The 27,013-nt window shown below is 35.4% G+C and overlaps 1 protein-coding gene across 3 annotated transcripts in view; it reads left to right on the plus strand.

The window, feature by feature from the left end:
- Positions 1–27,013, plus strand: part of LOC127853294 (uncharacterized) — a 94,988-nt gene that overhangs the window by 26,147 nt on the left and 41,828 nt on the right. For all 3 annotated transcript variants that reach the window (XR_008036552.1, XR_008036551.1, XM_052387685.1), the window contains exon 2: positions 9,649–10,210. Coding sequence is in view for 1 of the 3 variants with exons in the window: in XM_052387685.1 (XP_052243645.1) it covers positions 9,722–10,210 (489 nt within the window). In the remaining 2 variants the exon portion in view is untranslated. The remainder of the gene's footprint in view (positions 1–9,648; positions 10,211–27,013) is intronic.

Below are 27,013 nucleotides of genomic sequence, written 5' to 3' on the forward strand. Positions count from 1 at the left end.
CAGTTTGACGACTGGAAAGTTACCAAATACATCCTTGTCAGCATTTAAATGACCGTGTAATGTGGCTAGAATAATCGATACGCGCGTCATGCTTTTCTCTTATCAGTGGATTATCCATTACCCCATGTGGTGTTTACTTGTGAAAGTAGTTACCGAGTGCTCTTTTAAAACAGGGAATATTGATACACTGATAGAGAAACCTTGATTTTTTTTGGACAATCTCCACTTTCTTTTACTGAAAAATACACTGATCGGAAAATTTCAAGCGCCCCGGGTACTCTGATTTCGAAATTCAAGCGCCCCGGCAAGGGGCGCTTAAATGGCCTGGGGAAGACCCTGCAGTCAAGTAAACTGCCCATGCATCGCAAAACAGATGACGCGGCAGGAAATATTTGACTTCAATGCCCTATTAGATAAGTAAATTTGTATTTCAGAAAAGTGATACAAATAAACGGTCCACGCCCTTCGGGCTTTTGCCCGTAATACACATTTTTTATTAGCTCATCTATTTTTTGAAAAAAAAATATGAGCTATTGTCATCACCTTGGCGTCGGCGTTGGCGTCGGCGTCCGGTTAAGTTTTGCGTTTAGGTCCACTTTTCTCAGAAAGTATCAATGCTATTGCATTCAAACTTGGTACACTTACTTACTATCATGAGGGGACTGGGCAGGCAAAGTTAGATAACTCTGGCGTGCATTTTGACAGAATTATGTGCCCTTTTTATACTTTAAAAATTGAAAATTTTGGTTAAGTTTTGCGTTTAGTTCCACTTTTCTCAGTAAGTATCAATGCTATTGCATTCAAACTTGGTACACTTACTTACTATCATGAGGGGACTGGGCAGGCAAAGTTAGATAACTCTGGAATGCATTTTGACAGAATTATGTGCCCTTTTTATACTTAGAAAATTGACAATTTTGATTAAGTTTTGTGTTTAGGTCCATTTTATTCCTTAAGCATCAAAGCTATTGCTTTCATACTTGCAACACTTACTAACTATCATAAGGGGACTGTGCAGGCAAAGTAATGTAACTCTGACTGGCATTTTGACAGAATTATGTGCCCTTTTTATACTTAGAAAATTGAAAATTTGATTAAGTTTTGTGTTTAGGTCCACTTTATTCCTACAGTATCAAAGCTATTGCTTTCATACTTGCAAGATTTATGAACTATCATAAGGGGACCGTGCAGGCAAAGTTATGTAACTCTTGACTGGCATTTGGACGGAATTATGGGCCCTTTATACTTAGAAAATTGAAAATTTGGTTAAGATTTATGTTTTAGTCCACTTTACCCCTAAAGTATCATAGATATTGCTTTCATACTTGGAACACTCACAAACTATTATAAGGGTACAGTAAAAGGACAAGTTGCATAACTCTGGTTGTCATTGTTACGGAATTATGGCCCTTTTTTGACTTAGTAACTTTTAATATATGGTTAAATTTTGTGTTTCGATCCACTTTACTTCTTAAGTATCAAGGCTATTGCTTTCAAACTTCAAATACTTACATGCTATCATGAGGTTACTGTACCTGGCAACTTGAATTTTACTTTGACCTTTGAATGACCTTGACTCTCAAGGTCAAATTATTAAATTTTGCTAAAATTGCCATAACTTCTTTATTTATGATTAGATTTGATTGATACTTTGATGAAACTACTCTTACCTGACATACTACAATAGACTCCACCCAAACCATCCCCCGTGCCCTCTCCCCCCCTCCCCCCCCTCCCCCCTCCCCCCCCCTAATTTTTTTTTTTTTTTTTTTTTTTAAGATCATCTCACAAATGACCACCACACCCTCACACTATACCCCCCCCCATTTTTTTTTTTAAACGGTTATGTTTGAAATACGGTCCAACCATCGCACCCAAACCCCCCCCCCCATCGCCCCTCCCCCCCCCACCCGATTTTTTTTTTTTTTTTTTTTTCGCTTTTTTGGAAGATAATGTAATAAATGTCCACAACCCCACACTATACACCCCTCTTCACTCCACTCCTCCCTCCTTTGTGATTGAAAATGAGAGTCCCTTCACCTTTAAAAAGAAAATAGATGAGCGGTCTGCACCCGCAAGGCGGTGCTCTTGTTTTGTAATGTTTTTACCATGTTAATAAATGATTTATTATAAATTTTAATGAATAAATTTAAATTGATGTCTGACAACTTTTAAGTTGAGTCTGCAATTGTCATACTGATTGTCATATGTTTGTGTCATTTTTTATGCTGCATGTGCATACTTGCATGTCAAAATGTGTCAACAATTTTGTGTTTTATATCAATTTTTGAGGTACATTAATCAACATGGATGCAGCTAATAAACCAAGTCATCAGTACTTAGTTGATCTTATAAAAGAGCAGTCAGTGAATGTAGCCGCCAAGTATTTGCTAGAAATAGGTTGTAAAGCGTCTTTTAACACCGTGCACAAAGATTTGTCAAGAATCAGGGCTTATCACTAACTTTTTCAACAAGCCCATTCGGGCTAGTAAATGCAGAACCTACTACATGTAGCCCTGACCAATCTTTCATGTATCCTTACCCAAGTATAATCAAAACCTTTATATTTATCATTAAACTTGAATTTTTTTGTGCGTAATTATGATTCAATCATTCTTAATAACTTGCCTTACTAATGCTAATGAATTCAATATTCATCTACTTAAGACACCTATTTGTAATCTTCACGCCATTTCGGGAGAAATTTCCTTGTTTTTTTCCCCTTATACTTTCTTTTACTTTCCTCCTTCCCTTTTCTTTTATTATCCGAGGAACCCCCATCCCCACCCGTAACGCCAAACTTAAACAACGACATGAATGTCAAAACCTTTTTTACATAGATTGCCGCGGTTGCCGTCTGACGACAAATAGTAAGTGAATTTTAGGTGTCGCAAAATAACGTGTTACGGTAGTCATAACAATTGTACAGGGTTAACTCTCAACTAAAAGCCGGTATCCACAATTAATATTAGTTTTGCTAATTGAATTGCGTAAAAAAGATTGTCAAAACACTTCAAATCGATCAAACATATTAAAATTATTTAAAATTGATAAATAAATAACTAATAAATTTATAGTAACTTTGTCGATCCCAGACGATCCTGGGCGATCCCGGCATTTAGATTAAAATGTATTATCGAGAAAACACGTCACTTCGAGGATACCAATCAAAAACCGTATCTAGAGGACTTCCGTTTAAAAATAGGTACTGACGTGTTTTACAAGGAAAACCGCCTGGGATTTTCTGAATTGTTGGCCTCTTTTTTATTGCAATCAGGGGGTTCCAAATATATTTCGAGATACGATCCGTTTGTTGTCTCCAACTTCACTCTGGGATTGAATTGTCATCTGATCATACTGTATTAAGATTTCTGCATCTTTGAAAAGCTTATTTAAAACACAGTTTATTGATATAGAACGCATAATCTCGCCCAAAATACACACGACCGACCGGGCATGTTCCTGGGACATTGGCTAGCCCGGACCTAGGTACAGGCAGTGAATGTCATTCGTACGTGCCTTAGTGTTAAGCCCTGAGAATGTTTCAGAAATTCCAGCATTTGAACAAAAGCAAACACCGGGTAAAGGGGAAGCACAATCTTGATAAATTTCTTAATGACCTATACCAGTTCCCAGACACAATGACTGATATGATCAATGACTGTCCAACATCATCTCAATTTGCTTCTACCATCAAAGCCCAACATATCAACCCTTGCTCTGGAGGCCCAAATAACATTTTCTTTAAATAAAACAAATGAATGGTTGCATGAACATGAAAATATAAATCAAATCATATTAGAAAGCAGAAAAGAAGCATCGAAAGAAAGACAACGTTTTAAAGAAGGGCTAAATCAATATTAAAAAAAAGATTTGAAAAGCAAGAAGAAGAGTTTAGGAAAAAAGAAACTCAAGAAATAATAGGGTACAAAAACTAAAAAAAACACAAATGAAATGTTGTTCTTTGGGCTGTGGCAATCTCCAGGTCAAGTTGAAAAAGAACTAAGTGAAATTAAAAGCATAAAAGAAAAGGAAAATGCATTGAAATCACAACTTAGATTTAGACAAGATGTTTTCAAACAGAAATGTGACAAAAAAGATGTTTATGCCTTTTCCAAAATGGTTGACGGAAAAAGACAGACACTGTTGGTTGAATTATTAAAAGAAAATGTTGTTACATTATTGGCCAAAGCTTTGAAACACCACAAGAAAGCGAACACTTTTTAGTTGGCCAAAATATTGAGCACAAATGGATTGAGGATGAGCAGGTGAAATGGTACCAAGGGAAAGTTATATTACAGGTATATGACAAATGGGTTTTAAATTTAATATCTAAATTGATATATTGATTTTTTTTTTATGTGTGAAAATTCAACGCCAAACATGTCTTGATACTGGAAGATGCACCATTCATGTTAGTTTTAAACCAATTTATTTTAGCTTGATTGCATCAAAATCCTTACGTATAAAGTCTTGAGTCAGTTTCCTGGGAACAACCAGTACTTGGATTCATTAAAAAGATCTTCAGAATGACCTCTCGTTCGCATGGTGGACCTCGTTCGCATTGTGGACACAATACCCTCTTTACCATTGCAACCTTAATTAATTAAAATGAACATTATACAACATATTTTATACAATATTATACAACTAACATAAATTATGCCCCCCTTCGAAGAAGAGGGGGTATATTGCTTTGCTCATGTCGGTCGGTCCGTCCGTCCGTCCACCAGGTGGTTGTCATACGATAACTCAAGAACGCTTGGGCCTAGGATCATGAAACTTCATAGGTACATTGATCATGACTCGCAGATGACCCCTATTGATTTTCAGGTCACTAGGTCCAAGGTCAAGGTCACAGTGACAAAAAACAGATTCACACAATGGCTGCCACTACAACTGACAGCCCATATGGGGGGCATGCATGTCAGGGCTTTCCTTTGACCCGAGCACCCGGGTTTTGACGCTTGAAAATTACAGAAGACCCCTTTTTGACCCTTGAGAAAATTATGTCATGCGTCACATTTGACCCGGGGGAAATATACGGACTTGCGTCAACAAGATCAAAAGTTGTTAAGACTAAGCGATAATTGGCTCAGGGCCGAGTATCTCATTTAGTAGACGCTAATCGTTAACGCCCGCTTCCAATCATCGAAGCACAAGTCCAAACATTAGGCGGAGTTTGGTTAATTGAGAAATCTAGTATTGACCAATTAAAACACTGCTGGTTCGATGACGCGTGTATTAACTTTCCATTATTTATCATAGCGTTTGTTATCAGCTGTTTTAGGAAAAGACGTGTATTAAACCCATCTAGTTGTAATAATCCAACTCCCAGGTATTGACCCTTTGAGCTGTACGTATGTACTCATAAAAGCTCAGAGTATTTAAGAAGAACTATAAACCCCCCAAAACAGAATGGACTCACCCACGTCAGTTTTAATAATATTCAATATAAAATAATAACATCCATATCCACAGTACACTGTAAAGCATATTTTGAGATATTTCCAGAGTACTGTATGTCAGAATGTATTTCCAAAGCTGAATGCACCCATCACTGTTTAACTTCATGTTTGCTCAATTCAAAGGCGCGCGAAAGTTATGCTGTCATATGTACTGTCTACAACGTCAAATTACATGCTTTGCATCAAAGTTGCTAAAAATAACTATAGAACCGATATAACTGACCTTGTGGCCAAGTGACAATTTTCGCATGTGCTAATTGATTACAAAATACATGTAGGCGTAATAATTGACCCTTTGAAAAGGCATAGAAAACGGCGTGTTTGTCGCACGTCTTCAGTGAAGATGGCACATGAAATAATTAAAGGGTGTCGGAATTTTTAATGGGATTAAATACCGAGGCACCTTTATCGGTGAGTAGAAATAATTTCCTTTTATAGTTTACCGATTTATATAGGCTATTGTGTTAAGGTGCCACCCGTATGTTTTTTTGTGATAGCCAGCGGAAATGGTTTTTTTTTATAAATATTTTGTATTTCATTCTAAATTTAATAGCCAAGCAAACCGGTCAAACAAAGTTATTGGATCCCAGAATCTGTTATTCCATCCCAGAATGTGCTGTGCAGGTTTCAGGACATGTGCAAGAGAAGAAAGTGATAGTTTGCTGGTTTTATGCTAGTTGTGTGTGTGTGTGTAGTCATAGTGTTGTTTTATTAACCAGGTTTTCCGAAGGAAAAAACACTCCAAATTGAAGGTTTCAGAAAGATAAAAAAAGAGTATAAACATGTTATTTATTATGCCCTCCTTCAAAGAAGAGGGAGTATATTGTTTTGCACATGTCGGTCGGTCAGTTGGTCCGTCCACGAAAAGGTTTCCAGATGATAACTCAAAATTGCTTAGGCCTAGGATCATGAAACTTCGTAGGTACTTTGATCATGACTGGCAGATGACCCTTATCGATTTCCAGGTCACTAGGTAAAAGGTCAAGGTCACAGTGACTTGGAAACAGTAAAATGGTTTGTGGATGATAACTCAAAAACGCTTAGACCTAGGATCATGAAACTTCATAGGTACATTGATCATGACTGGCAGATAATCCCTATAGATTTTTAGGTCACTAAATCAAAGGTCAAGGTCACAGTGACTTGAAACAGTAGAATTGTTTCTGGATGATAACTCAGCAATGCTTAGGCCTAGGATCATGAAACTTCATTGGTACATTGATAATAACTTGCAGATGACCCCTTTTAATTTTGAGGTCACTAGGTCAAGGTAACAGTGACCTGAAGCAGTAAAATGGTTTCTTTCGTATTCAGACAATGGCTGCCACTTCAACTGACAGCCTATTTGGGGGCATGCGTGTTTTACAAACAGCCCTTGTTTAAAAATTATATTGTATTATCAATTTTAAAGTAGTTGTAAGCATAAAATCAACAGCATAAAATTCCCCATTTTAGTCAAAATGATGCAATATTTCCCAATTCAAATGAAAAAATAACTGAACTGCTGTTCAGTATTTGTTATATCATATTGCACAATTATTTGACACATTCAAGTAATATTGAAGTAGTCACGCATAAGGATTGCTTGTTTAACCTCGACATTATGGTTATAACCATAATCGGAGTATTCTGTGTTGTTAGTTTCATACTTATTAAATAACAGCATAAGGACGTAACAGCATTATACTTGTCATTGCTGTATATATATTCTACATAGTATTTCTAAAAATGTGAAAATGTGGAAACACAATATAATGCTAATTTTATTTCAATGTTATCATTAGGTTCTGACACCATGAAAACATAAAATGAATAATGTTAAAACGATATTATGCATGAAAAGCACAATTTCCATGTGGATTACACCCGGTTTCCATAATCAGTCTCTTAAGCAATGTTGTATTGGTCATTGTCCGCTCGGGTACTACTTAAATGTGCCCCGGGTACTCTTACAGTAAGAATACTTAAATGTACCCCAGGTGTGAAAAATATACCAATACATACCTGGCAAATTTAGACTGTATCCGAGTTGTATTCCCGCCAAAAATGCGATGTCGGAGAACGCCCTTCGGAATACGTAACGGAATTCCCTTATTCTCATTTAAGTAGTACCCGAGCTGACAATCGGGTGTGATTTTTCCGCGTATCCGCGGATTTCCGCGGATCGGGTTGTCCCGGATGTCTCTTCTGAGATTTGCCAAAATTCGTTTTAAAAAATGTGGGGGAGAGGGGCTACCACCGATTCCGCGGACGTATTTCATAAGCGGCCCGAAATATCCGCGGCCCGCAAAATCTCTCCGCATTTTACACTGGTAGATTCTGCCTAAGCATTTTTAAAACGAGCCATATAATTGGCTGTCGTTTCCCAATCTTCCAATTAAAATCGTGTTCTTAAAATGCGCTCTGTGATTTGTTTGCAAATGGCGCCGTTGTGAAGAGAAAATTAAGATTATTGAAATAACAAATAGCAATCGAATAAACGACTGACATCACCTAGTCTGATAGGAATAATGAAATGTGTTTGTCAAAAAAAGACCACGTTTTAGATACAAGCAACACATATTTTGTTAAGAAATGTGCCCACTGAATTTGTGTCACGGAAACCAGTGTTTGCAAATTGGAGTTTAGTCTATTCGAGAAGTAAAACAATTTAGAAGAGTATCGTTCGAACATGGAAATAGACAAACATGATTTGATTTTTATATGTCTGTGGGTCTGTGTATAATCAGATTCATATGCATATTCTGCTTTATTATGTTTGTCACGCTGTTCAGTTAACTGAAATAGCTTTGAACTGAGTGAAGATGTGAAATGCAAGATATTGAAAGGTAAACAAATTAAATATATTAAGTTAACTCAGTTAATACATCATTAACACCAGAAGAACACTCAAGTGTGTTTGTTTATATTTAGTCTATTAACTGTTATTCAATACATTGAAAAACTTCTGCTATTGATCACACTAAATACTTACTTAACAGTTTACTTTGCATCCTCAGTATGTTAAATGTGAAGTTTAACAGGTTTTTATAAAGAAATATTGTTATGAAGTTCAAAAAGTTGTTTATTTTAATGTCTGTTTTTATGTTTGTCATTTCGTTATGTGCGCCATTCGCGTAGTCAAAATCAGTCAACAGAATTTTCCTCCCCTCTGACTTTGTCTCAATCACACCCCTGACAATGAACAATCAAGCTTGAGTAACTTGCCACAATTGCATCATGGAGGAGTACACTGTAAGAACCGATTTGTGTGGTTGGTATGTCACAGCCTTCGAACTGCAATACACCCACTGAAATCATAGATTGATAGTGACACGAGTTATTCATGCTCAACTGATTCACAGCCGGTTCTATCTTCAGTACCTTGAGGCCATAAAACTTAGAAATTATTTTGGATATTATGATTGAATTTTTATAGTAACGAGAGACTGCTTGGCGAAGCGAAATTACTCTAGCAAAAATATCAGAGAAACAACGGCCACGGTCAGTTTGATTCGGAGTTTCATAATTTGCATATTGCCCTATTACTACACGCACTTACAGCGACAGGGTACAACATAATTTTGGTCTGTTTTATTGTTGTCCATGTGTACATGCAGGATGATTTGTGGCATATTTTTGGGATGCACAAAAAGGTGATATTCTGAACAATTTTTTTGTTTAAATTCAAAGATGATTATAAAGGAGTCCGACGGACTCACCTGAAACACAAATAACAAGTTTGAGTCTCTTTTTAAGGAGTCTTGGACTCCTGGATTCATGTTATTGTCTAACGCTGGCAAACGTTTAGGTCTTTTCCTGGCATATCTATGGATCAATTAAAGTGACCCATTCCCAAACCAAAATCAAAATTGTAAAAAAAATCCCAATTAGAAAAAAAAGTCACAATTATTGAAAATAAAATGGAAAGAAGGGTCTACTTGAAATTATTATTGTGTCTGAATTGTATTTCATTTACATCAAACATATGATTTTGAATTACATATGTATTATACATGTATAAAGTTATATTAAATTAGTTTTTCCCAAATCAGCGGACATTTTGCTCGAAAAAATCCCAATCCAAAATTGCATATTTTCCCAAAATGGCCAGGAAAAGGCCTTGCCGTACGTTAATTAGTGTGTTCAGTCCATATGATAGGTTCAATCTATTTAATAATGTTTTTTTTATATTTTATAGATGACGCTGAAATAATGGCCTGCTCGTACAACACAAGTTGACTCTTCTGAAGATATTGTGTGGTTGTAACAAAATGGCGAGTTTAGCTGATGTGTATAAGGATAAGGAAAGGACAAACTGGCTGAAGGCGTGGCTAGCAATAGACATTGCAAAGTCTGGCTTGGAACACTTAGCTGACAATGAGGCTCAGAATTTTCACCGGCTAATTTACAGTCATGTAGGATCTTCTTGCACCAGCTGTACCACAGCAAATGTACAGCATAAAAAACCATGTCCAAGAAAGATTTGTGATCAAGTTTATCAGAAAATTATCAATGAACATAGGTATAATAGTTTGTCTTGGAAGAATACATCTGCGCAATTGTGGCAAACAAACTATTGGGAAATAGCAAAATGTTATTTCCCACCAGATGGATATGCTGCCACAAGTTCAATTCGAGATACAGACTTCAACGGAGTCATCAGTTTTATGCTAAACTGTAAACGCTTTGATAGCAGTATGTCTTTTCCAATTACAACGGGAAAGCCCACAACTCGCACGTCTGCGTGTCTCCTGTATAAGGTAAGAACTGCAGTGTCTCCTGACACAAGTAATGTATGCATTTTGTTACTAAATACTTAACATATATTTTTAAAAGTTATGCGTAACAATTATTGTGCATATAAGCAATTATGTGAATTGGACCTTATACATGTAACTTGGATTTTTTTTGCGAAATAATTGAAGGATTTATTGTTATGTATGAAGTTTTAATTTAAATCGTATATAATATTAGCTGAGTAACGTGTGTTTCGTCCAAACAATCTATAAGCGAAGTTTATTATTCAATTAAAAAGCCATTTAGCCTTTTAACAATTTAACATTTATACGAAATTTTAAGAACGTGCAATATTTGCGCAATTGAAAGATGTTATAATCAAAGCGCTGAAGGCACTGAATTTGTTCGCTGTTGTATAATCTTAGACGCAACTCAATTTTCAAAATTATGCTATAGCTTTTAATGTCGCAAGTTTGAAATGACCACAACCCTTTCAAATTTATAAAGAGTGTGTTTTAAGGCACAGGTCGAGATGTATGTTTTTTTTAAATCATTGATACAGCTAATCAGTGTACACAGGCTAATCTTATTTGACATGCATTGAGCCCCGTTTTCCCTGAAAGCAGCTAATATGTATTGATTTCAGTGATAAACACTAGACTGGTCAATATACGCTCCGTGTTACCGGTTAAACTATTAGGTTTAACAGTTTGCATTTTGTGTAACCCAGTGATTTATTTTGTGTTTCTTTTTGTTACAGTCGTGCCATTTGAATTGGCAAAATTAGCGCGATAAACCATGACATTGGGAAAAATCGCGCGATAAACCATGAAATTGGGAAACATTAAGCATTGTAAATATGATTATAAGAACAGAATTAAAATTGTTAAGTGCATGTACAGATATCATTTTTATATTAGTGCTGCTTTAATGTCTGCTTACAATGAAGACAACGTTTAGTTAATATCCTTCCACATGCATATTTAACCTGCAATACTCTATAGATTCTTAAATACACCATTTAATCACAGCCTCCTAAGAGTATTAGTTTAATTCAGCTTTAAAAAAAATTAAATATCATATGGTGAAAACATTAAGAAGTATTAGCAAACACGTTTTGGTGTTCTTGCTGTGCTAATGATGTATCAAATGGAGTTAAAATAATATATTTAATTTGTTTACCTTTCAATATCTTGCACTTTACATCCTCAGTTCAATGCTATTTCAGTTAACTGTACAGCGTGACAAACATAATAAAGCAGAATTTGCATATGAATCTAATTTTACACAGATCCACTAACATATAAATCAAATCATGTTTGTCTCTTTCATTTTCGAACGATTCTCATCTCAAATGCTTTAAATTTGTGAGTAGACTGAACTCCAATTTTCCAACACTGGTTTCCGTGATGCACATTCATTGTACAGATTTCTCATAAATAATAAAATATTTGTCGTTTTTAAATCTCAAACGTAGTATTTTGCATTAATTGACACACGCATTTAATTATTCCTTAATAACCATATGCTATTCGTTGTTAGTTTGAATGTAATTTATCATTTTCGCCGCTCATTGCAAATTTCTCGTCTGCTTGCCACCATCTTGGACGTGTGTAAAAACAGGTGTTCTCAATCGGGACACATCGACTATCGTCGGTATAGTCCGCAATATATAGAGAGATGCGTAGATAGCAACGTAAAATCGTATTCAGCTACATTCGCGAACAATACGTAAGTCAGTTGTCGTTTAGCGACGACTTGACAAGCTCGATACGTACTCGATCTACGAAATTATCGCTAAATGACATTGTAATCTTATTGGCTTTATTGGGAAAATTCAGTCATTTTTTGGGAAGTTTATGTCAATTTTGGGGGGAAAATCTTCAATTTTTGCAATTGGGAAGCAGCCGAATATCGGCTGTAATTTTGGGTAAAAAAAATCATAGTAATGTATTTTTTTTTTGCTTGAACCAGAAGTTCACAAGTTTACTTTCTGTGATATTGGGACGAAACACATCAGACATTTGATCCATATTTTTCTAAATCCTGAAATATCAACTAGTTAAAACACAAATTTACCAAAGGTTTTCCAAAATTTATCAATTATAAATGTTAAATCATGAATTTGATCAGTGTCTGGTGTGTCTTGAAGGGTACTGTTTGGTCAATATGATAATAGAGCCAATGTTTGCACTAATGGTTTTATTTTCCATTTTTATACACTGATTAAATTGAACACTAATCATAACTTCGTAAATCCGAACTTCTGTAAAGTTCTTCCATGTCTCACAGGTCTGAAAATATTAAGAGTATAATTAATAATTTTAGAGTATTTAATGTACTATTCTCTTTAAAAAAACCACAATAATTAAAGAGTCTTCAATGTCAAAATTAAGATATTACAAAGTGTGCTGTCTATCCAAGTTTGAAATGCTGAGGAGTATTTTTTCAGTATCAATGATGAGAAAGCAAACAGAGAAAGTGGTATTCTCAAACTACTTTGATCTAGTCAGTTCGTCACTTAATAAAAAGCAAAGCACAGCACACACCTACCAGTAATTGCTTATGCCCTATAATATTGAAGGACAACACGAAAAAAGACACAATATTGTGATATTTTTGCTTCTGTTCAAAGAATAATTATAACAGAACAAGTTGACTGGGTTTTGTTAATAAATTTTTACCTGAAAACTTACATTGAATCCTTTTTCCACACATAAGTATGTCTGGAGGAGCCGTCTTCTTCATGACATCGGTTTCAAGAACTGAGTGTTTCACAGCATTTAATGTCCTCAACTTCTTGTTCCTTTTGAAGAACTTGACCCATGGCCATTCATCAACCTTTAAAGACAAATAAAAGTAGAGCTTTATAAAAAAAGAGACTTCTGTCAAGGCACTAACTGTCTACAACACCCTCGAACTAAGAAATCACCACATTCATGAGCATGGTCTATGAAACAGCATAATGTGTTAAAATGATGTATTATATTTTCAGTTTTTTTGGTGAAAATGTCATTACTACATTTAAGCAATACCACAATTTACTAGTTTTAAATTGAACTGAAGATTCAGGGTACAGCGAGTATCCATAGTAAACATGGAAAATTGAAATAAATGAAGTCATATTTCTATCACAGTAACAGATCAATATGATACATAATAAGACCATAATTATTTACTTATTAATATTTAAACGAATACATGTCTGAATGTCTGCAATTATTTGAAAAAGTTAAAATCAGTGCTCTTTTTGTGAGTTTATAAAATGAAAACACATATATATAATATCAATGAATTCAATTGATGTTTTAAGATTTTTAAGTAGAAAAGATCAACAACAAACTCAACAAACTTTAATGACTTGTCAGTAAGTTGGACACCTTTATCACTGTGTTAACTGTTTTGCAATTTGAAATGGTTAATATTCATAAATATTATAATGTAGACTGTAAAACCAGTAATATGCAGTAGGCCTAAGTAGAGCTGCTAGACACAGTAATATGCAGTAGGCCTAAGTAGAGCTGCTAGACACAGTAATATGCAGTAGGCCTAAGTAGAGCTGCTAGACACAGTAATATGCAGTAGGCCTAAGTAGAGCTGCTAGACACAGGTGGTTGCTTAAGTCAGGCAGAAATGTGACTGTTTATAGGTTAAAGCCACACATCTTGAAATGAAGTACATGTTAATCAATACTTATAGATGCAATTTGATATTGTGCAAAATTGTCATTAAATCTAAAACCTATTTAGCAAGTAATTTATTATTGTTTTAAATTTTAAAACCGAAAGTAAGATTTCAATACTTATACGTCCATTTCGACAAAAGCGATTATTTTTAAGTTTTAAGCGCAAAAAGACGGATTTCTACCTTGTAACCACCAGATATATTCTTATTGAGATAGATAAAATTAAATCTATAGCTTATTTAGCATGTAATTCATTATTTTTCAAACGGTACCGCATTTAAAACCGAAAGTAGGATTTCTAGACGTATACGTCCCTTTCGACAAACTTATTTTATAAGTTTTAAAGCGCAAATGAAACGGATTTCTACCTTGTAACAACCAGATATATTCTAATTGGCATAGATAAAATATGTTTCTTATTTATACCTAAATTTACTATGCCATGTATTTCATTTCAAGGTGTGTGGCTTTAATGCTAATCGAAGTCATTTTGAAGCAGCCTCTAAATTTTATTAATAAACTTTATTTTACCTTGGACTTAGTGACAAGATAGCTGTCAGGGGTGGCGAAATCTCAAAAAACTATACTTGTCCACGGACAACCATTTAGGAAATTTAACTTGTCCGTTGCTGAACTACACTTGTCCGTTAATGTTTATATAAATTATAAACGCATTTATTGTTATACCTACACGTGTACCATTCTAACAGACCCTACGGTGTACACCTCCAAGATAAAATCGTGGCCAGTTACTTAGAAAACTGATGATGGCAACGGTGTCATCATCGTTGAAATTGTGCATTTGTGTATTGTCAAAACATTTTTTCATCACTTTAAGCGTTTTAACAAAGACTTGTGTCATTAATTACACACAACTGTAAACTTTTAGTTTTATTCTCAAATGAGCATAAGTAAATGTGTAATCCGACAAACATTTCCGAATTTTAATGACAGCCATTGCCAGTGTTCTCCGTAAAAAACGGAGTAGCCAGCGATAGTAACAGAGCAGCCGGCGATAATGCACACGGCTCGCCATGTTCACAAGCCGCGAAGCGGCGAGCGGGGTAGGTTCGGGATGGGTATCCCCTCCGTCCAGGGGGGTATGGGGTAAACAATTGAAATACAGGAGCGAAATGGTGATCTGGAGCATTTTAGTATGTTTTTTTTTTATTAAAGTAACAAAGCATTTGTCATAGAAAATGAAATATTGATTTGAAATCTCTAAAATTTAAAAAATGCATTTTAATTGCAACTTTTTTTATTTCAACAATCTGAATCAGAGTTATAGTAAGAGTCATGCGCTAGGTCAAGGGCTTGGTGTGCACGCTTTTATTCAAATTCATAACTATTCTTTATACAAAGGCGTGTACAATTATTCATTGCTAATACACAGTATTAATTTGAAAAAAACATGTTATATATCAAACGTGTCCGACACACGTATCTCATACAAACATCTTTATAAATATGACGGATTTTGTACTGGTATAAACAAAGCAACTTCACGTAGCAGCCGTTAATAAATGCAGAAGAACATCTACAAAGTCTACCGGTTACATGCAAGGTGCTGAGTTATAAATGATTTCTGCTGAGTTATAAATGATTTCTCACGTGAACTAATAAGTTTTGATCGTATATAATGGGTCTATTTATGGATTGTTCATCCTTGAATACGCCTACAAAAATCGGCAAGGGTTCTTTGACTTGTGTCTTCTTGGCACTTTGTAAGTCATTTTTAAGGTGGAGGCATCGTGACGCCTGCTTCTAAACAACTATTTCAAACAAACGCTTTAAATACAGCGCGTTAATTGGAAAATGACCGGTCGAAGGTTAAATTAGCCAGCCGTGAACTTACCGTAGTTAGCTAAAAATACCTCTGTGTTCGTAAATCTCCGTCATAAACGAGCGTGCAATAAAGTGGTAAAAAAATGTTACGTAAAGATACGAACTATCGATAGTTTATCCGTGCTTGTCTCTGCGCGAAAATTATACGCATCAGAATATTAACTTCGAGCTAGTTTGTTTAAACACAAAAGCGAAAGTACCGCGTCGAAATTCGTATAAACACAGGCGTTTTTGTGGCGTTTCGATTGTATACTTTTGGGAAAAGTAGCCGGCGCCTAGATTGTTAGTAACCGGCGAAATCGCCGGCCGCCGGTGCTTCCGGAGAACACTGCCATTGCCATATGCAACGTAACTATCCGGCTATGCTCGAATTTGTATGAAGTAAAACATGAGAAAAAAATGATGCTAGAATTTAGCAAACATTTGGTATTAATGCATTTTAAAATTTAAGACGAACATTCAATATTTAGATACGGAATGATTGAGCAAACCAGCCTTTATACTGTCTGGCCGAATGTTGAAAATGCGGCATGCTCCCGGTCTCTTATTAAATAAGGGAGATCACTGCACAGGAGGGTGCCCGTATTTTAGCTTGATTGCTCCGCAAATAGCACTGACAATGTAATCGCGTGTCAACATCCGGTTTTGTAAAACTTAATTACGGCTTTAAGACAATGCTTTTTTTTGTATTCCTTGACCCGACTGGTTGTCCACGGACAACTTAATTGAAAAAAATCAGTTGCCCAGACAAGCAAATGTACGACTCGGGCAACTCGAACATTTGATTTCGCCACCCCTGGCTGTCAAGACATAACGGGCATTTTACATAACGAAGGAATATGTCCAAATATTCTAAACCCATTGTTTACTGATTGTTACTTTGTATTTTAAGTGCAACAACATTAAAGATGACAATCTGATGATAACAAGCCACCAACGAAGTCTGCATTACTGTCTTCATTTTAAATTTGATTCGGAAGTGTCGTTTGACGCTTGTTTGTATTACGATGGTGTCAAACATAGCATCTGTGACACATACATTCTGTCAAACAGTAACGGGCGTTTCTTAGTTGGTGAAATTTACCATTGTTTACACAATATAATCGTTCTCCGCATTAACATTTAAATAAAAATAAGATGATATATGCAACATTATATCAGATGACTTCGCAAGTTAGTAATTAACAAAAATTAGCTTAAGTGACGGACGTTACCATTGTTAGTGACGGACGTTACCGTTGGAAAAAGGTTTTACCGACACTCCACTAACTTCGTTTTCTTCCATCTTAAAGCGTGTACCCAGCAATCTATGACGTATTTGGCAAACGGTGTTGGTATAAAACAATAAACAGCATGATAATAGCACGGGCACTGCTATTATGTTCACGGTAGAGCAAAGTAGCGGAGGTTACGTTATTGACCGACAGCGGACAACATCAAGAAAATTGTTCAATTTTAAAATGAAAAGACGTTTCTTTCCCAAATTAGTATTATAAATCAACAGTTGAGATTGTTTAAGAGCTATGTAAATTTGAACGAATCTCTTTATCAATGTTTAACCCTAGAATAATTTGACGATTTTGTTTTATTTTGACCGACAGCATAACAGCCGCAACCAACAATTAGAACTCCAGTTTTTTTTAACTTAATAGTGCTTAAATTACATTTACATGCAAAAATAGAGCAGAAAAAAACATTTTTGTTTCAAAACATGACCAAAACAGCACATACTGTAGTTCTGCACCATTGAGACACTTTAAAATGTTTTGACATGCCTTACTAGACATGCCACTTGAAGGAGGTCCTAAATTAATGACAATTTCCACAACAAATATTTGTATGTCATACTCACCTTCACTATGAAATACATTTTATTTTATGTATCTTTTTGTTAAAGGAAATAAGTCTACAAGTACAAGATTTTCAGTTTAATCACTTCAATTTGTAAAAAAATGAACAAAAACGTGACGCCCGTTATTGTTTCCATTTTTCTGATATAGAGCCATTTCCTTACCAAGAATTGAAGTTCTTTTCACAGTTACTGTACAGATTTATTATTTTTATTATTTATAACCCAAATGATTGATTTGTCAAAGTGTTTTTTAAATGATATAATTATAATTTCTTTGATGTTCATTACATACCTGTGGACTGATGTCCATAAATACATGATCAACTCTAGCTATGATCTCTTTTAAACCACAGCCTTGGTTGTCAGTGATGTCTTACATGGTTATAATTGACTGTGAGACCCTCCCCCCCCCCCTACATCCCCCCCCCCCCAGTTGGATTGGACAAAATTCAAGGGAAATAATAACCTTTAAAGGGAGATGGTTTCTATACCTGCCAAATGTTAAATAGAAATGTTATTTCAATGCGGCGCAGTAGGGGGCATTGTGTTTCTGACAAACACATCCCTTGTTCTGCCTATTTTGGGAAAAGGAGTCTGACCAAATTGGGATTTTTTTTTCGACAAAATTTGCCATTTTGAGAATTTTTGCTTCGATGAAACGGCTCATTAAGGAAAAAATTGTGAATTTATCATGCTTAAATAATTCAGTGGTTTAACAAATAAATTTATTTTTAGGCCATCCTTAAAAATTCTTTTGTTTGGCATTACCCCACCGACCCACTAAAACCGGCCCGACTGAATTTTTTTTGTTACTTTCAAAAAAATTTTTTTTTTGCTCGCCTAAACTTCTTTCCGCTAAAATTGTCCTTTCCGCTTTTTATCCTTTCTGGTTATTTGCGTCATTTAATTGAATGCTATTTCAAGGATATCTAGAATAGCAATGAACAAAACGCATACCGGTATTTATTTGAGTCGCCAATTTATTAGACATATGCATATGCGATTAATTAGACTTTAAATACAATTAAACTTCTCTTGTTTTTCTCGTATCCCTTTAATTAAAATACGCTGCTGTCGTTAAGGATAGTTTGGGAGTAAAGAAATTAATTAATTATCACCATTCAATTCAATTCGGCAATCGGCAGAGATGTGCAATATTATCGCCATACTAATAATTAATTAATTATCACTCTTTAATTCAGATCGGTATAAATATTCGGTATAAAGATAAACAGTGGTAAGCTTAGAAATATTTATTGAAGGGTATTGTCACGTTTTTGTTTCATTTGCTTATCTCTTTATACGACTTTCTGACCGGTCGCTATTTTGGAGGCAGATGGCGATATAAATTGTGTATTCAAAGTATACAACATCTGCGCATGAATGACCCAATATTATCCAATAGCACCACCAGTTCTCACGTTTCATTCCATAATATCATGTCATGTGTAAGCGAGCTCAATGCTGATTGGCCAGCTACCATGTGCAGTTCATTACCAATAAGATCAAGCAACGTCTAATCGGGTACAGACCAGGTTTCGTTAACTGTTCGTATTGCAAACACTTTCATTGAAACAAAGAGACAAATATAGAAAACCAGTCCGGATTAAAAGGACGGATGTTTTCAACAAAATATTACTAGATTTTCGCATTTTCGCAATTTAGATTTTTTTTGAGCCAAATTTTGAATAGTTTTGCAAATGACTCAAATGGCAAACGACAGCGAGAGCATTGCGAACGTGTTTTTATTATGCCCCCCTTCGAAGAAGAGGGGGTATATTGCTTTGCTCATGTCGGTCGGTCTGTCGGTCGGTCCGTCCACCAGGTGGTTTCCGGATGATAACGCAAGAACGCTTAGGCCTAGGATCATGAAACTTCATAGGTACATTGATCATGACTCGCAGATGACCCCTATTGTTTTTTCGGTCACAAGACCAAAGGTCAAGGTCACGGTGACCCGAAATAGTAAAATGGTTTCCGGATGATAACTCAAGAACGCTTATGCCTAGGATCATGAAACTTGATAGGTAAATTGATCATGACTCGCAGATGACCCCTCTTGATTTTCAGGTCACTAGGTCAAAGGTCAAGGTCAGAGTGACCCAAAATAGTAAAATGGTTTCCAGATGATAACTCAAGAACGCTTATGCCTAGGATCATGAAACTTGATAGGTAGATTGATCATGACTCGCAGATGACCCCTATTGATTTTTAGGTCACTAGGTCAAAGGTCAAGGTCACAGTGACTCGCAAAAGTAAAATGGTTTCCAGATGATAACTCAAGAACGCTTATGCCTAGGATCATGAAACTTCGTAGGTAGATTGATAATGGCTGGCAGATGACCCCTATTGATTTTCAGGTCACTAGGTCAAAGGTCAAGGTCACGGTAACCCGAAATAGTAAAATGGTTTCTGGTTGATAACTCAAGAACGCTTATGGCTAGGAACATGAAACTTCATAGGTACATTGATCATGACTGGCAGATGACCCCTATAAATTTTCAGGTCACTAGGTCAAAGGTCATAGTCACAGTGACAAAAAACATATTCACACAATGCCTGTCACTACAACGCAGAGCCCATATGGGGGGCATGCATGTTTAACAAACAGCCCTTGTTGGAATAAATGTTCACTACTACAGGTCTCGCACTGTTGTTGCCATTTGCGAAAGTATAGCGAATTTGTCTCTAGAAAAATATCATTTGCGAATATGCTTAAATCTCGTTAAATTTCATTGAAAACATCCGCCATTTTAATACGGAGTGGTTTTTTTAACTATTTTTCTCTTGGTTTCCATGAACAATTTGAAGCGCATATGGTAGCGGGCCAATCAACATTGAGTTCGCTATCGGGTAATATTGGGTCATTCATGCGCAGATAATGGAATACACAGTTGATATTGTCGTCTGCCTACAATATAACGGCCGATGGCAAAAGTCGTATAAAAAATAAGTAAATGAAAAGAAGCTCTTTATAGAAAAAATATACTTACTAATACACGTGCAATGATATGGACGGTGAAGAAAAATCTTGACCAATTTCCTTTCATGAGGCAGAAGACTTGGAGCTTTATTTGATAATTACCTTTCAGTTTGGTAGAGGTCGGAGTTCAATGTCAGAAAAAACAATTACTAAAAAAAATAAAATCCCTACCTACTGACCCACGCAAATTTACCTGGGTCGGGTTATGCCAAACATACAATTTTTTAAGGAGAGCCTTATTTGTTATTTTGTCTTCTATATATAAACAGATGAAATACATGTATTGGGCATGTTCAACGTTTATTCAAGTACTGCAGTTTTGTTTTTCAGTTACAGTTACACTCTGAGATAAAAACTGTACAGTCAAAACCTTATTGCAGATATTTTTGACCAAAACAAACACTGGTTACACAAGTTATAAGACACTTAATTCTTAAAAAAAATTATTTTTTTTTTTTGGAAATTGGATTTTTTTTATATAATTATCCCCCGCCAGAGGCGGCGGGATATTGTTTTGGCGTTGTCCGTCCGTCCGGCACTTTTGTGTCCGGAGCCATATCTTGGAAGTGCTTTGGCGGATTTCATTGAAACTTCGTATGAGTATATATATTCATAAGAGGATGATGCACTCCAAATGGCATTGTACACAATCTGTTAAAAATAGAGTTATGGCCATTTGTATCTTGAAAAAATGCTTTTTACTATAGGCACTTTTGTGTCCGGAGCCATATCTTGGAAGTGCTTTGGCGGATTTCATTGAAACTTGGTATGAGTATATATATCCATAAGAGAATGATGCATGCCAAATGGCATTGTACACCATCTGTTAAAAATAGAGTTATGGCCCTTTGTATCTTGAAAAAATGCTTTTGACTATAGGCACTTTTGTGTCCGGAGCCATATCTTGGAAGTGCTTTGGCGGATTTCATTGAAACTTGGTATGAGTATATATATATATGCATAAGAGGATGATGCACGCCAAACGGCATTGTACACCATCTGTTAAAAACAGAGTTATGGCCCTTTGTAACTTAAAAAAATGCTTTTTACTATAGGCACTTTTGTGTCCGGAGCCATATCTTGGAAGTGCTTTGGCAGATTTCATTGAAACTTGGTACGAGTATATATCCCCCGCCAGAGGCGGAGGGATATTGTTTTGGCGTTGTCCGTCTGGCTGTCCGTCTGTCCGTCACTTATGTGTCTGGAGCCATATCTTGGAAGTGCTTTTGCGGATTTCATTGAAACTTTGAATGAGTATATATATTGATACTACTACTAGGATGATGCACGCCAAATGGCATTGTACATCATCTGATAATAACAGAGTTATGGCCCTTTGTATCTTCAAAAAAATGCTTTTTTAGTGGCAAATATAACACGTTTGTGTCCAGAAGTATCAGAAGGGGATATCAATTCAACGAATTTGCTTGTTTCGTTTTGGGATCGGGTCCATTTGCTTTGGGAGTGCCTCCATTTTCCGTAGGCGCAGACAGTGCTGAAAAACCCTTCAAGTCACATTAATTATTCATTCTTCATGAAACTTTGTCAAAACATTTGTCTCACTAAAATCTCAGCTGAGTTCGAAAATGGTATCAGTCAGTTGAAAAACATGGCCGCCAGGGGGCACGGCAGTTTTCCTTATATGGCTATATTAAAACCTTTTAACACTCTAGAAGTCTTAATTTTTGTTCAATCTTCGTGATACTTGATCAGAAAATAGTCTTCTAATGATATCTCGGCTGAGTTCTTAAATTGTTCCCGTCTGTTGAAATATATGGCCACCAGGGGGCGGGGCAGTTAGCTTATATGGCTATAATAAAACCGTGTTAACACTCTAGGAGTCACATTTATAGTCTAATCTTCATGAAACTTGGTCAGTACATTTGTTATTATGACAGACAGACAGACAGAATGTTTTATTGACGTAAACTTTGCAGTTTTTTGTCATTTACAAAATAGTTACATGTATACAAAGCATTATGTCAACGTGATAACAAATAAGAATATTTAAATATCATATTGATCGCGTAAAGATCATATTCATACATACATGATTTTAATTAATAAGTTGTATATAATAAAGATTTGTTTTAAATACTAATAAGAAACAAAAAAAAAACAATAAAATAGTATTCGTGTTTCTCTAGATTAACATATACAGATGATGAAAACAATTATTTGTTATTAACTTTCATAGAAATATTGGAGGATGAAAACCATAAATATAGTTAAATTATTTAAACGTTATACAAGACAACTTGATATGAAAAAAAATGAAGAAAAATTAGTTAGTTAATATTTTAACAAATTTGTTCAAGATAAGTAAAATTTGATCATGCGTTAAGGCTATAAGTGAAGTATTTGAAATATACTAAACTGTACAACATATATAATTTAAAAACAAAAGGTAATTGTACAAAATTTGATTATTTTTTGTACATTTTTCAAAATATGCAACAATATTTAAGTTGTGCTAGGCTAACATATTCAGATGATGAATAAGGTGAATGTACTAAGAACTTGTACAGACGAATGTTGAGGATGAACATAGTACGACCATCAAACATTAAAAAAAAGACGAGTTTATTTACCCAACTACTAGATGAAGGGGAATTTATTAGTTAATATTTGAATATCCAGGGTTAGTTAGCTGGGTGGGGCTGCATTATGGCTCTACATATGAACTTGCTCAGGTTCCTTACCTGTGTTTTGTTTGAAGTACCCATTAATTCAACAAATTTAAACATACTTGGTCTTTTATAATAGTATAGGCTTTGATTAGTTCTTTTCTCAGTGAATTGAAGGCTGGGCATATCATGATAAAATGGTACTCATCTTCAATATCTCTGACTTGACATTTTGCGCATACTTGCTGTGATCTCTCTATATTGTTATGTCTACCTGTTTCAATTGCTAGTTTGAGCGACGATAATCGTAATTTGGAAACACATATACGCAATTTGTTTGGCAAATAATCAAGATATGGTTCAAACTCAAAGGTGCATTTAAATAATTTATATGTCATTAATGAGTTGCTATTATTAATCGAATTGTACCAGGATTGCTTAAAAACGTCTAAAACAGTTGACTTAAATACAATATGGAAGGTATCGAGATTGACCGAAGAGGGATTGTCCCATACGTATGAAAATCCGTAGGTATCCAATTACTTCTTCACATTGAAAGCCCAATTGCCTTTACATAGTTTCATACTTTTGAAGCGTTCATACAATTTTGATATGATTATTAGCCGGATTTTTTTCGAAAAAATCTCGGCTTATAGATTGATGTTGTCGGGCGGGCGGGGGGGGCGGGCGGGGCGGGCGGGGGGGCGGGCGGGCGGGCGGGCGGGGTGGCGGCGTGCTCGAAAATGTTAAAGTTCTTATTTCATGGTATAACTTTGGTATGCTTGGACCTAGAGTCTTCAAACTTGACATGAAGGTTGGCCAGGATTAACAGATGACCACTGGTCATTTCAAGGTCATTCATTTGAAGGTCAAGGTCACTGTGACCTTCAATATAAAAAATGTTAAAGTTGTTATAACTTTGGTATGCTTGGACCTAGAGTCTTGAAACTTGACATGAAGGTTGGCCATAACTAGTTAGTAACCACTGGTCATTTCAAGGTCATTCATTTGAAGGTCAAGGTCACTGTGACCTTGAATGTAAAAATGTTAAAGTTCTTATTTCATGGTATAACTTTGGTATGCTTGGACCTAGAGTCTTCAAACTTGACATGAAGGTTGGCCAGGATTAACAGATGACCACTGGTCATTTCAAGGTCATTCATTTGAAGGTCAAGGTCACTGTGACCTTCAATATAAAAATGTTAAAGTTGTTATAACTTTGGTATGCTTGGACCTAGAGTCTTGAAACTTGACATGAAGGTTGGCCAGAACTAGTAAGTAACCACTGGTCATTTCAAGGTCATTCATTTGAAGGTCAAGGTCACTGTGACCTTGAATGTAAAAATGTTAAAGTTGTTATAACTTTGGTATGCTTGGACCTAGAGTCTTGAAACTTGACATGAAGGTTGGCCAGAACTAGTAAGTAACCACTGGACATTGCATTGACAAAAACACGAAAGGTACTTTCCTGTCATTTAAATCAAAAATCCGGCTTCAATGCGGTCATCTCCGACCGCGGAACTCTTGTGTTATTTGAATGGATAAGTTTACACCAGTATTTTATTATACGAACATTTCTGTTAATGCAAAGTGGATACCTTCCTAGTTCCCCATATACTCCCATGCTGCTGCTAGATGCTTTGATACCTAGGAGCCTTTTACAAAACTTAAGATGTATACGTTCTATTTCGATAAACTTATCAAATCCCCATATCTCGCAACCATAATTTAAAGTCGCACCCACGAATGCGTAAAAAAGTTGAAAAACAAAACTAGGTTTGATATCAAGGTTTTTTAAATTAATCATTAAAACATTTAGGGCTTTAAGTCCTTTCCCAGAAAGAGATTCAGCGTTTAGTAAAAACGAACCCGTGTAATTAAAAACTGTTCCTAAGTAATTGAAGTCATCAACTATAACTAACTTTTCACATTTAAATGACCATTTTTCATTGTTAAAAGTCGGTCCTCTTTTTCTAAATACCATTACCTTAGTTTTGCTAATATTAACTTCTAGACCCCAAAGATCGCAATATTCGCTAAGGTTGTTAATACTTTGTTGGTGGTCAGTTACAGACTTGCCGAATATTACCATATCATCAGCAAAAAGCATAAGTATAAATATCAAGTCATCATATGTGAAAGTCCAGAATTGACGTCTTTTTCTTAAAATAGTTCAAGGTCATCTAAGAATAGAGAAAACAGCACCGGCGAGAGTACCTCTCCCTGTTTGAGTCCAATCGCACAATTAAAGAAATCCGAGTATGAATTACACTTTTTTACACAGCATTTAACTTGATGATACATGTCTTTGATGAGCGTTAGTAATTTACCGTTAATACCTGCGTTGTAAAGCTTATACCATAGTCCATTTAAATAGACCGAATCAAATGCACGTTTCATATCGATAAAACAACAGTACAAACGTCCGTTAGAATTCACGACATTTTGAATAATAGCATTAAGTACAAAAATAGCGTCAGAAGTCGAGCGGCCCTTCCGGAAGCCGAATTGAGCGTCACTTAAAATGTTATTATTTTCAATCCAGTTATTTAAACGACTGTTTAGAATGCTCGTAAAAAGTTTGGACATGCAGCTTACCAGAGTAATCCCCCTATAATTACGTACATCGTCATGGTCATTCTTTTTAAAAACAGGCACAATGAACCCCTTTGACCATTCTGGAGGAAAATGACCTGAATTCAGTATAGCATTAAATATCTTTAATAGATGTGGTGATAATATATCTAAACTTTCGATGAAATATTCGTTTAACAAATAGTCACAGCCACACGATTTATTACGTTTAAGCCGATTAACTGCCTTATCGATTTCATCAGTGGTAATTGGACCATCTAATTCTTCAAATCTGCCGTTATTAATATTAAAATTATAAGAAATGCAAAATTGTTCTGCTTGGATATGATCTACGTGTTTTAAATCGTTCTGGAGAGAGTAAAAATAATTATAAAAATCATCAATGGACAAAGAATCACTTATGCTAGTTTTATTTTTACTAAAAAGCTTCCAAAAATCTCTAGGCTTTGAGTGTCTAAGACTAACGATTTCTTTTAATTTTTTGCTTTTATGTTGCTGACGTTTCGATTTAACAGTACGTTTGTACAATTATGATTTGTTATTTATCATAAGCGCTCTATCGATATCTGATCTGCTTTTATTGTATTCCATAAGAGCTTTGAAATATGCAGATTTTGCTAGACGGCAGTCGTTATCGAACCACTCTGCTTTCTTAAATAATGTATTTTTAGAGTAAGATTTCTCACTTTTTAAATTATGATAGCTAGGCTGAGTTTGAAAATGGTTCCGGTCCACTGAAAAACATTGCCGCCAGTGGGCGGGGCAGTTTTCCTAATATGGCTTAAGTAAAACCTTGTTAACACTCTAGAAGTCACATTTATAGTCCAATCTTCATGAAACTTGGTCATAACATTTGTCTCAATAATAGCTCAGTTGAGTTTGAAATGGTTCCGGACCGTTAAAAAATATGGGCGCCAGGGAGCAAGGCAGTTTTCCTAATATGGCTATAATAAAACCTTGTAAACACTCTAGGAATCACATTTATAGTCAAATCTTCCTGAAACTTGGTCAGAACATTTCTTCTTATGAACAATACCAACCCAAATATCTAAGAACAATTATCGCATTACTCTAATTAATTATGGCCATTACTTCAGATTGTTATATTTATTTTGCAGAAATTCAGCATAGTGGTAAAACCAATAAAACAACAAAATTGTTACAAATGAATCTTATCTGACCTTTTATTCACTTTTGACAATATATATAAAACTCAGTTATACATGTGCTTTGATCTTT

Source organism: Dreissena polymorpha, chromosome 12, assembly GCF_020536995.1.
Source record: "Dreissena polymorpha isolate Duluth1 chromosome 12, UMN_Dpol_1.0, whole genome shotgun sequence".
NCBI classification, from domain to species: Eukaryota; Metazoa; Mollusca; class Bivalvia; order Myida; family Dreissenidae; genus Dreissena; species Dreissena polymorpha.